Source organism: Sinocyclocheilus grahami, unplaced genomic scaffold, assembly GCF_001515645.1.
Source record: "Sinocyclocheilus grahami isolate Dianchi unplaced genomic scaffold, SAMN03320097.WGS_v1.1 scaffold150.1, whole genome shotgun sequence".
NCBI classification, from domain to species: domain Eukaryota; kingdom Metazoa; phylum Chordata; class Actinopteri; order Cypriniformes; family Cyprinidae; genus Sinocyclocheilus; species Sinocyclocheilus grahami.
In genome coordinates, this window is record NW_015505329.1 from 561,417 (window position 1) to 574,476 (window position 13,060).

A 13,060-nucleotide genomic window follows, 5' to 3' on the forward strand; every position below is an offset into this window, starting at 1 on the left:
GAAAACGTACTTACGTGAGTCAGAACTGCCATTTTAGTCTAACGTTACTCTTCCAGGAGTACTCTTAAAATGTGCTGCACACATCTGAATATTTGGGTTGAAGGGTCCTTGAACAGTGTTGTAAATACAACTTAACCACTGATTTGTAGTCGTGTCCTGTTTTGGAATACCAAACAAAGTAGTTTCGCTTTCACAACGAAACACAACGTTACACACGGAGGGCTAGAGTGAGCAAAGGCGGCGGGCTTGAGAACGGCGCGGCCGGCGGATTCGACGAAGGAGGCTTGCGGCAACCACATGTGACGACCCCGGGCTGGACTCCGCTTCGTCCACGGTGAAAGCCGATCCAGTGATCCACAGCGCGAAGTTGATGTATTTCCTTAGCGACCAGCACGTATCAGCTCCAGGCATGACGAAGCAGATATCGTCCTCTTTTGGAAGATCAAACAAAGTAGTTTCGCTTTCACAACGAAACACACAGTGCCTTCACGACATGGTGGCGGCAACAACAATACTACAGCGAGAATAAAAGTTACACCTTCTTTCTTTGCGTGAACATTTGGGCGGCGTTATGCAAATCTTCCCACATAGTGAGGTAGATATGTGGGGGCGTGTTAGAACGAGCCGTTTTAGGTAGGCGTGGTTGACTCTTAACTTTTATAAAGAATATCTCTTTGGATTTGAGACTTTAGTCTTTGCAACTTTACAGATCTTCTTTATGCACCAAGAGCTTGTAACACTCCAAAGAGAAAGGAAAATTTGAAATTGCATCATATGACCCCTTTAAGGATGGATCAGTATGATTGACAGGTTGACTAGTCAACCAATTAGTTAGATGTCAATGAACAAATTTGTCTATTTTTTTTACTTCATATTTTTAACAGCAATGCTTGTAAACATACACAACTGTTCAAAAGTTATATACATTTTTGTATTTATTGGAAAGAAGTTCATACTTTTCAGCAAGAATGCAAGAGTAAAGACGTTTATAACGTTACTAAAGATTTCCACTTCAAATAAATGCTGTTTTTGAACTTTCTATTAGAGATGCACCGATTGTAATTTTCTTGGCCAATTCCGATTTTCGATTTTTTTGTTAGTGTGATCTGCCGATTTTCTTTCTAAGAACTATAATTGACAGCATATACAAACAAAAATCTAATTTTCTTCAACGCAAAGTTTTATTTTCATAAAAAAACACAAGTAAAATGTCAGTAATAAAATAAGAACAAATAAAAAATGTTGCAAACAACAGCACAAATAAATGCAATAGAATAAAGAGAGCTATGAAACTAAGTTTTTATTCAGTTAAGAAATCCTACAGAAATTAAAGTAATCAAATGTAAAATAACACATCCAGTGTTATTTTACATTTGATTACTATAATTTCTGTAGTCTTCATTGTAAAAATTTAATACAGATAAATGCTTACAATTAAAGTTATAAAAACATATTCAGTCAAGAGCAGAAAATGATTTTCTCTGTCTTTTGTTCTTTGATTAACATGACAGACAGCAGCAGGTATATTGGACTGCGGTCCCTTTAAGAGTTTATCCACAGACCCAATATACTGTTACACAACATGCGTTCTCTTTCTCAACTATTTAACGTTCCAAAACTGACTGTGTTTAACTGGATACTTGCCAAGACGGGAATTTTGACAATTTTGTATGCATTTGAACGTTTTAGCGCAGTTAGCCACTCATTTAGGTATTTGTGGCTCACAAGCTGTTTGAGACTGAGCACGGCTTGTGCGCTCCACTAATATAGATCAGTGGTGGTGCGCGCATGTTTGGTGTAAGCGCGAAACCTGCGGGAATGACTTAATGCGCAATACAAGCACTATTTAACCGGAGCGAATGAGACGTGTTTGAGAGAGAAGGGGTTGTCGGAGAGATGAGAGCAAGAATGCGCGGCTGATGTTATTGCCTGTGGCGCTGGTAACAAAACGGATCGGCTCAGAATCAGAAAGAAGTGAGACTGATCGGCCGATTCCGATCCCTGGCCGATCGATCGGTGCATCTCTACTTTTTATTACTTAAAGAATCCTGGAAAAAAAAGTATCACTATTTTCACAAAAATATAACTATTTTCAACATTGATAATAATCAGAAATATTTCTTGAGCAGCAAATCAACATATTAGAATGATTTCCTGTGACACTAAAGATTCACTGGAGTAATGATGCTGAAAATTCAGCTTTGTATCACAGAAATTAATTACATTTTTACAGATATTCAAAAAGAAACCAGTTATACTAATTTGCAATAATATTTCACAAAATTACAGTTTTTACTGCATGAAATAAATGCAAAAACAAAAATCTTACTTTAGAATAGAATTGCATTTCGGAGAAGAGCCTAACTAGAAAAATATATGCACTATAGAAAATTCCAGGCTGGAAACCCATTTAAAATCCCCTGATATTTCCTGGTTTTCAGTGACTGGCTCTTTAATCACTAGGCCACACCACTTTTTGGTTGTAGCTGTGACAGAGGCGCGGGCCGTAGCCTCATGCACACACAGCTGCAGCCGCTGTCTCATCATCATCATCATGCCCACTGTCATTACATTACTAATGGCTGAAGAAATTGCAGCCTTGGTGGCAGACAAACCACTATAGGGGGTATTTATAGAGCGGGGGACCAGGAGGAGGACAACAGCAACCCCTTTTTTAACTGGTGCGCAAACAGCATGGCGTTTCCTCACTGATATCGTTCAGTTCATTCATATATGCGAGTCATAGGACAATAAATACTTTACTATTTAGATTTCGGCAATAGCAGCAGCCAAAAAATATAGAAAAAATAAGCCAAGTTTTGACATGTTGATATGAGGAATTTGGTCTCATATGGATCTGTTGTGTTCCTCTGCTCCAGCGTTCTTCCTGAAATAAGAGCTTGGAGACTTTCATTCCGTTCCTGCTCATCAAACTGCAAAACACTGCAAAAAACATTCTCTGGGCAGTTTGAATTTACAATTTGTGATGGTGAATTATTCAAACATAAGCAAAAACAAAAACTGTTGCGACTCATTGTCAAGACCCATGGATACAGACCTGCTTTATTCATGGTTGCATCATTGTAACTCATCAAATCTGAGTCAACATGCATCCAAAAACTAAATGCGTGCATACAGAATTTCTCTTTCTTCTTGTTTTCCAGTACAAATATCTAAACATTCATAAATCAAGACAAAAGGCTTGCTTTCTGAAAAATACATATTAAAAAAAATAATGTATGCTTAAAATAAGAAGAAAAAAAATCTGCCAATGGGGTTAGAAAAAAATAATCTTAATTAAATAATCTTAATGAATAAAATAATCTTCTCAAACAGAAAAAGAAAAATTAAAAAAAAAATTCATACCCCACTGGCAGATATTTTACCTTGTTTTAAGCAAAAACTTGCTTAATTTTGATAGATATTAGACTTGCTGTCTGAAACTTTAAGTCAATTTGCTTCTCATGTAAATATATCTGAAATCTCAAATATATGTATCTAATAATACATTTATCTAATATTTATCTATAAGAATGTTTACATATTTGTACTGAAATTTGCTAATTGTATTGTGATATTAGCTACTAATACATTTATTAAGTTATTTTAAATCTAATTTCCATCAAAATCCACAAATCCACTGTAGAAATGATTTTCTTGCTTACTATTTTTGTACAAATATCTACAAATTCTTAAATCAATATACATTTACTTGAAATGACATAAGACATTAAGTCTTGTTTTCTGAAAAATTTATAAAAATTAAGTGTGTTTATGCTTAAAACAACAAAAAATATCTGCCAATGGGGTTAGAAAAAATAATCTTAATTCAAGGGGAAATTTTTTATTTTTCTTACACAAGATATTTGTTCTTGTTTTAAGCAAAAACTCGCTTAATTTTGATGGATATTAAGTCTTGTTTTCTGGAAGTCATTTTGCTTTTCAAGTAAATGTATCTAAATGTAAACATACTGTATAAGAATGTTTTTGTACTGGAAAACAAGACAATATTAAAGAAGAACAATATTTTCCCCTTGTGCGGATCAGAATAACCAATTTCAGTCACACAAAGCTATTCTGTGGCACCTGAACACTTTGAATACGGTGTCATGTTCACTGCAGTTGTAAGAAAAATAGCTAAATATTCCAAATTTGTGTTCAATTGAAAAAAAAGTATCTAGAAAGAGAAGAGTGAGTGATTTAAGACAGAATTTTCATTTTTGGCGTTTTGGAGGACCTATTCCTAGAAATGTACTCACCATCTCATAAGCGGTGACCACTTTCTTCAGCACTTCAGGCAGCAGGCCCTGGGCCTCCATGGTGGGGTACTGATCTTTGAGGTTAAACAGCAAAACCAGGCTGCTGTCCGGCCCGACGAGGCGTGGGGACAGCGCTAGTATACACTGCTTCAGGTTGGCCACCGCAGACAGACCGCAAAGCTCTTTAAACGGCACAATGGCATTCTGTGAAGGACATGTAGGTCAAAGAGTGAGCGTGCACATAAATGTTCTGCAGCACCGAACACATTGTTTTGTTTATGATAATATCTACCACCAAATGTTGGGCTACACGGTTAATCAAAATGAAAGCGAAATTGCAATATGTCTTTGATTTAATAAATATCTATATGTGCTGTGTGCTTCAGAGTGAAGCATGGCACTGTGTTCTTTTACACACGAGCTGCTCATTATCTGACGGTGTTTGCATCTTCCTATACTTGAAATTAGAAGAGTTTATCAACAAAACAGAAACCCTGTGGTCTTCCGTCAAAAGGATTTCAAAGGTTTGACGTTTGAAAAATTAAGAAATTAATACAGCCATAAATATAAACAATTGTATAAACATAAATATAAGCAATTTTACAGTTGTAATTTAAAATTAAATTATTAAATTATTTGTTACATTTTGTTATATTATTAAATTATGATATTATTTTATATTATTATGTGGTGTTCCATCAAAAATATTTTTCAAAAGTTTGACGTTTGAAAATTTAAGAAATACAATGTTTCTTACATACTTGATTTTTTTCCAGTGAAATATTACAAATTTAATATTTCTTATTTTACTTTATTTAAATTTTTTTAAATATTTTATTTAGTAGAAGTAGCAGCCATAATAATAATAATAATAATTATTATTATTATTATTATTATTATACTTTTTCATAATTTTAATTTTAATAATGTTTTGTTTTTCCTCAAATTTAAGTTATTTCAATAATTTTCACTAGGTTTCCTATTATTTTATAGTCATATTGATATATAATAACAGAATTTTGGCCAAATTGTGCAGCAACTAAAAGAAGCACAACAAACCTGGATGCTTTACTTTTTAAATGTTTTTCTATGCATTTAAATTGCATGGAAATTTATACTATAAAAGTTGCAATTTGTTTTTTTCCCCCAAATAAAGCAGCCCTAACTAAATATATTTTAAAAATGCTATTACAAAGTACAATAGTTGCTGGCTACTATTATGTTTGGAATGGAATACTAACATACTGCATACTGTGCGTATAATTTGCTAAAATATTATATATATATTTTTTTTTTACATGAGCTTATCAGATATATAATCTTAAAAATACATACAATATTTTGCACATTTAAACTCTCACAGTCCAATTAATGTATATTTTTTTTAATCAAGGGCTTAACATCAATAATAATAATAATATCACTTACAGTTTATTGGAAATGTTGAGATCATTGCATTATGTGATACAGTATGCATACTGCATGCTACACCTAATATACTGTATATGCATGTACATGTAACACGCAGCAGAAATAGCAAGAGCATTAGCATGCTATTCTGAACATAATTGTGGGAGGTGACGAGAAAACAAAAGCCAAGCCAATGGCAGCAATGTGCTGACTTCCCCACAGTGAACGTCCACAAACAAGAAATGCGATAGGAAGTGGTTTTTGTGAGTGTTTCTTCTACAAATGCACTGCTCTGAATGTGGGAGGAAGATGCCATTTTTCTTGTGAAGGCTCCTCTCGTGAGTTTAAGACACAAGCAACAGCAATATTTAACAGAGACACATATAACTACTGAACGCAGCAGAAGCGTCACAGCCTCAGAGCCTGGAATTGTTTCCACAGGAAGAATGCAATGTAAACAGAACTACTAAAATACTGTTATGAATAGAATAGCTTACGCTGAAATAAAGCAAACACCAAAGCAGGAGGACTATGTATACTGCTCCATTCTCTGATCTAAAACCTTTAAATGTAAAATAACTGAGGCATTAGGGATGTGAGTTATATTAATATATTCATGATGTTTTTGCTAGCAATATACTGTAAAACTAAACATTGTGAATTTCCCCCCCAAAAATTGGAATGCTTTCTGTTAATCAATTCAAACTGTTAATTTAAATGAACCGATTCTTGAGCCGATATACTTAATTTACCATTGGTCGTAAACCTTTTATTAGCTGTATGCGATTTAGTCAAAAATATTGAGAAATCATTTCTTTTAGCTTTCCAGCCCTACAAAGCATTAATATAAAGAAGCTGCACTGAAATATTCTTTTGATCATCACTGATCCTGAAGTATGAATCAAGGTCATTCTGACAAGATTGCTATATTCATTCTAAAGGCAACCGCCCAAAAACCAACGAACAAAAACAAATTGAAACACCATCTGCGGTATAATCTTAAGAAGAAGAGAAAAAAAACTGTTTCCTGACTTCAAAATCTGCTCAGTGCCTCTTGTTATAGTAGTGCCAACCCCTTTTATCCATGAGACGTTCTCCTACCTGTAGCCTATGTATGAGTATATTTTCAGTTCTTGTGTCTAAAAAAGGGTCTGTGGTCAATCTTCAAGGTGTTTTTTGTACCAGTTCAACAAGTTGCAACATCGAGGAACTGCAGCTGATTAAAATCAGCATTTTTGTTTATCAGTGCCAGAGAGGTTTCAGTTCAAGTGCTCCTGGCCTTGCGAGAAGAAACGTCCTGTAAGCTGTGCTTCCTTCTCAGGGTCGACTTTTTGAAGTTTGATTTGAGAAAACTTTCTCATGCTACGAAAAGAAGACTTTTGTCACACTGAAATACAGTTGGGCAAGCTGTCTTGGCAAGCTCCAAACTAAACATTTCCTGATTCAAGATATTTGCATAACTTGAATGGGGTGAATCTCACAAAACCTGTCCATGTCATATGTCACCTAAAAATCTAAAGAAAGAAATATGACATTATATTTTTCCTAATCAACCCACAAATAAGACTCATCATGACCATAATGCAAAATGATTTTACAGTTTGTATGACACCAATGACTGGTATCATGTTTTTAATAAAATTATTTATTATTAATTTAATTGAAGACTATATGTATATATAGTAAGTGAAATTGATTTTCTGATTTGTTTTTGCTTTCTTTTTTTTTGTTTTGTTATTATGCCAAATATGTTATTTGGTCAAAATATATTTTTTAAATATCTCATTTATTTATTCTTAGATTTTGGGGAGAAATATCAACTAGAATTGATTTTACAATAGTCACCTTGATCTTTGCATTCACACTGAGCCTTTATGGCATTCATGTACAAAACAAGTCACGACTTTGTTTCTCATTGAGGTAAGCGTTATCTCACCTGCATGTTCTCTCTGAGATCAGTGGCCTCCCGAAGTGGCTGTGCAGCAGATTTAAAGACTTCATCTATAGTCTTGATGAGAAGTATCCTCATGGTGGCGTACTCCCGACCCTTTTTACCCTTGCGCACCGAAAGCCCCCTTTTGTGAGGTTTACCCCCACCACGACGGTTAGTAATGGCCACATGGACGAAGAGCCAGGCGTGTGGAAGGACTTCGCCCGTCAGCGACTGCAGGGGAATGTGGCGGAAACCTGGCTGAATGCATTCAAATGGAATTGTGTGCTGACCGATAAACTCATCCCCAATGTAGTCGTCATCCAGAACAACAAAGCGCACCATTGCCAGTTCCGGAAGGTTAATCTGAAACTCGAAACTTTCGTCAAAGATGGGGTTGTCGCCATTCTGATGGATCGTTTTAGTCCTTTGTTCTGCACAATCCGCAGGGATGCCATGAATTTCAATATAAACGTATGGATCTACCACATCGCCTTTGGCGCCTGAGCCCTTGGGTTTAGGCAAATTTTGTCCGCTAATGATCTTTATGTGAAGGAGTTGTGGAGACACTCCCGGAACAGAGTCTTTAGTATTGGCACTGAAATAAGACACCTGCTCCCTCATGATCGCTGGGCGTAAAACATACCCACAGTTCCCGTTTTGTCTAAACCAGCCAATGTTGAGGTCCATCATGAGACCCGGTGTTTGATAGTTCATTGCTACTATTTGACAGCCGCATTTCCAAAAGTCCTGCGGGTTCATGTTGCTAGAATCAATTCGCATTGGACTTGGGTAAACCCTTGCTAGAAACTTCTTGTTGTAGTTAACAAACTCACCAGGGTGGTCAGTGGCACACCGACTGGCAAATACCTCATTGAAGGAGCAGAGCTCCCAGTGCTTCTGGTTCTGGAAAGCTGTCTTGAAATCCTTAAACCGAACAGACTTACATAAGGTTACCAAGTCGGACAGATCCTTGGAAAGCTGGAACTTTTTGGGTTGAACAACCGTCTGCTGCTCGCCACCCTCATTGTTCATCCGTTGAGACATTTCCGCACCCTCGTCCTCATCCGTCACCTCGCCTTCGGAGCCGGTGCAGTTGCTCGCAAGTTTCTTTCCTTTCAGAAGAATCTTTCCCTTTAGGTCCGAAGGGGACGGAAGGTAGCTGTCCTCAAGGTTGGGAGGATCCGCGTGGATTTTGTCTCCGAGTATTTTCTTCAGGTGCTGAAACATTACCTTCTGTTGCTTCAAGGAACAGTGGTTCTCCAAGCACAGGATCAGAGGAAATTCCGAGGCTACGAAAGCGTATTTGTTGATGATGTCAATGACGCTGCGGAAGACAATATGTGAGGTCATCGTATGGCCCGTGTAAATGACCGGTTCATTATCCGGCCCATCCCATACATCAAGTTCCACGCTCCTGCAGCCCATCTTCAGGGCACGGATGTAGCCCGTAATGTCTGACGGACCCCTGAACTGGTCCTCAATCAGGTAGGTATTGTGGGAAGAGTTTATGTAATAGTGAGAAAGGGGTTGGTTCATGTCTTGGCATACTATTTTTTGTTCAGGATCAAAGATGTGGCAGTCTGCTGACATGAGGTAATTGATAAACCCATCCAGGGAGAGCCATCCCTTGTGTTGCCCCTCCTTCGAAGGTTCATACTTCTGAATAATTTCCACGCTGATGTCTTCGCTCACCTTGGCCATGCCCTGCTCTGCCTCCAAAAAGATCATCAGGTCCTTGGTGTCAAGAAATTCCTTGTTGCTTGAGAACTGCACCAACAAAAAATAGATTTCTGGTCTTGTGCAAAGGTCGTGAAAGACTTCAATGAACTCCTCCTTAGTCACGTCAGAACCGATTTTATCTTTCGCTTTGTGCAACTCTTTGAACTTCAGCTCTATCTTGACATTTTTCAGCCCAGGACTTAACTTCTTGATCAGCTGCACGGCCGAACAAAGACTAATGCATTTTCCACCAATGACATCGGCTTCGTCGAAGAGGTCGCCCAGCCAGGACGCACGCATGTTGTCCTGACTGCTCTGGATCATGTTAAGAGTGTGTTTTCCATATGATATTAAGTACCTGAGTCCAGTCACCCATATATTTGCTACATCGGCTGAATTTGCCACTAAATCAAGTGATTCATAGTTCTCCCCATAGATTATAGAGAACGCACAATCCTCGGAAATCTGATCCGAATTTCCATTGGTCCTGAAGGTGTCCGTGTTTTTACCAGTTCGCACCTCTTTAATTGATTTTACATCAATCTTGGCCTTGTCCGACTCTTTTTTGGATGGCTCCCATCGCAAAGACTGCATGTCGGCATCTAGGAGGAAGTAACGGTGGTAGACTCTGGAGTTGGAGCGTACTTTCCTTAGTTCAGACCCGTCCACCATTGAATTAATACAGTCACTTGCACTGCTGATCTTCTTCTCTGTTGGCATGCTACTGAATGACACCGTCTTTTTCCTTTCCTTGCACCGCCTGGAACCATCCTGGAAAATAAAGCAATTTATCATCAGTATTGACTTGCTTGACAACGATGAACACATTTATGTAGAGGCATTACATTTTGACTTTCAACAATAATGTTTCAACCAAACTTTTAGAAAACAAGCTAAATTATAAAAAACAAACTGTATAAACTTTAAATTTGATTATTTATTATTTTATACTAATTTCATGAGGTTACTTAAATTTATTTTTAAGTGTTTATCAAATATTTTGATAAACATTATTTTGTTAACCTAAATTGTTGATTAGACACATGTGAGGTTTATAACTCGTTTCGATAAAAATTCACATGGATAGCCTATAGATTTACATCAGTGCACATTTGCATATTTATTAAGCACATAATTTGCATAATTAAGATGTGCATTACAGTAATTTCATGTTGACTTTAAAATATAAACTACTGAATCAGCATATTCAAATATGTTAAAGGAGTAACATAAAATGGGTAAAATATGGATGACAATACAAACTAGAGTTTTCCTGTTGCATCATCTCTGTTGGTGTGCGCTGTAATCACTGCTGGTCTTGTGACCGAAAAAGAGCATCAATGTGTCCTTTACTTTTATACCACCCTGAGCCTACAGGCAGGAACAGAATGAGCTAAACCAGGCTTAATTAAGAAAATAATTACAACCATTTCATCATGAGAGAGAAGTTAAGTCTTCACTGGGGTGTTTATGGCCTAAGAAAAATGCAATATAAGTTTAAATGTTCTTGGCACTATTTCTATCACAATATCTGTTTTTGCCCGTTTATTAAACAAACACACTGCATTAGGACATACAGTAAAAAAAAGAATGCATGCAGAGTTTAAATTACATTCCGTACTGCCAAGTTCTTTCAGACTTGATAAACTCATAACATTGCTGACAAATATACTAGGGATGCACCGATATGAAAATTTTGGCCGATACCGATAACCGATTATTCTTTATTTTTGAAAGCCGATAACCGATATGTTGGCCGATAACTCTATATCCAAATTGTTATATACTTTTTGAGAGCCTGATTACATCTCATCATTAAAAGCCACATCCCAAACACTTCAACATAAGCAGCCTAGTTTGAACGGTGTACGTTTTAAGAACAATTGGATCAACAATCTGCAAACAAAGAGATGAAAATGAACAAAACAACAGCTTTGATGTGGCAGTACACAAAATCCAGTTAACAACCACTGCATAGTCCCCACTCTAAATTTTTTTCAATAATCCATTATCGCTAGATGTACATAACAATATGGAATAAAATATAGTTACCACTGCAGTTTCTTTGCAACTTTAATCATTACCATTATGCAAATAATGTTTACATTGTTAGTGGTATTTTTCAACATCATAGGCAAAACACAAAATACAATATGTCATCACCATGCAAATATCACTTTATTACATGCATATATCTGTATTTTGCGAAAAACACTTATTTATAGTGGATAATTGCAATTACATAAAAGTATTTTTAGTGAGAAAGAACACAAAAAAGTGCCAAATGCCTAAAAAACTTGCTTAACATCGTTTGTTTCCAAAAGAATCAGCAGTATGTAATCCTGTAAAACAAAACCTGCACACCTAAGCTGTATAAAGTGAATAAAGCTGAATAAATTATCTACAAACAGCCATTCATGCTTCACGTGGTTATTTAAATCCCAGAAGACTTCCATAATCTGACTTATTTCCAGGTAAAAAAAAAAAAAGATGACCAATGAGGAAAAATTAAGGTTTTATCTATTTGAAATTGACTGGATCATAAAAATTGGACATTGCATACCACAACGGAGTCAGATAAGTCAAATATTAATAAATAAAATAACAACATAATAAATATATACTGATGTAGTTTATGCACAAAATAATACTGAGAAGGTTTAGGTCTTTAAGCATGTGTAATGCTCAGAATACGCCAAATAATATTTGGTTGAGCAGAAACTGTAGAGTTTGCTCCGGGGGACCATGACCCCAAGAGACACGGAGACACGACACTGACAGATTTGTCAACAAACACTGTCCCATGGTAACCTCATGTCCCTTGAGAGGTCAGGCCAAAATCTGGCCCCCATCCATCCGACCTTCTCTCAATATGATGCCGCGCAGGTGCTGGAGCTGCAGCACTTACTGAGAGTAATGGCCCAAGCGAATGTCAATGGCTTTGGTCCACTGGAAATTTATTATAGCTGGGTCAAAGGAAATGTGCCTTCCTGTTGGAAACAACTGAGCTTTGGAGGTTAAACTAATTCTGGTTGGAGGGAATAAACCCACAGTAATCATTAGGGCTGCCCTCTAATAGTCGACTAACATTTAGTTGGCGAGAAGAGGCTTGGCCGATCAATTTTATTAGTCCCTTAGTCGCAGAAAAAATAAAAAAGTGAGGTCAGGTCACACAGTCCGTGACGGACAGATCGTTAACTGCTGGATTTTGTAATGTTTGTAATCCATCATTAATCGACCTCAGATATGGCTTATCATCTGAAATATGTAAGTAGTAGCAACTTTACATGGCCACTCAATCTAATGTTAACCTAGAAAAATGTGTCGCGCGCTCACAGCATGACAGATGGTGGCGCCGGTGCGGTCACTTGCTCTTAAAAAACTGTCATTTTGGTCATACGGATAAGAGTAATACATCTTTTGAATCTGTAAAGCCTCTACGCTTATTTGTGTGCACTCTTGTGTGTGCTTTTGTAAAATAATGAAAGCAAACACGACACGCTTTCTGCCGTCTCTGTCTGTGAACTTGAGCACGAAACTCAGTGTATACTTGCCTTACAGACATGAAAAATATATCTATAGAGAGTGAAATGTCTACTTTCAAATTAGTGTGCTTGGCGGTATGCCGGTGTTTTATTTTTGTTATGATATGAATTTTTAAAATACCGCAATACCGTATGTCGCTTAAACAACGTTTGGAACGCGACACTGTTGCACTGTGGTGAGGGAACAGCTGTAT

At 36.8% G+C, this 13,060-nt stretch overlaps 1 protein-coding gene across 3 annotated transcripts in view; it reads right to left on the minus strand.

The window, feature by feature from the left end:
• The window catches only part of LOC107592112 (inactive phospholipase C-like protein 2), a 62,876-nt gene that overhangs the window by 26,527 nt on the left and 23,289 nt on the right, over nucleotides 1-13,060 (minus strand). For all 3 annotated transcript variants that reach the window (XM_016281492.1, XM_016281494.1, XM_016281495.1), the window contains exons 2-3: nucleotides 7,606-10,092; nucleotides 4,260-4,463 (exon numbers count right to left, since the gene is read on the minus strand). In XM_016281492.1, the coding sequence (XP_016136978.1) occupies nucleotides 4,260-4,463; nucleotides 7,606-10,092 (2,691 nt within the window). The remainder of the gene's footprint in view (nucleotides 1-4,259; nucleotides 4,464-7,605; nucleotides 10,093-13,060) is intronic.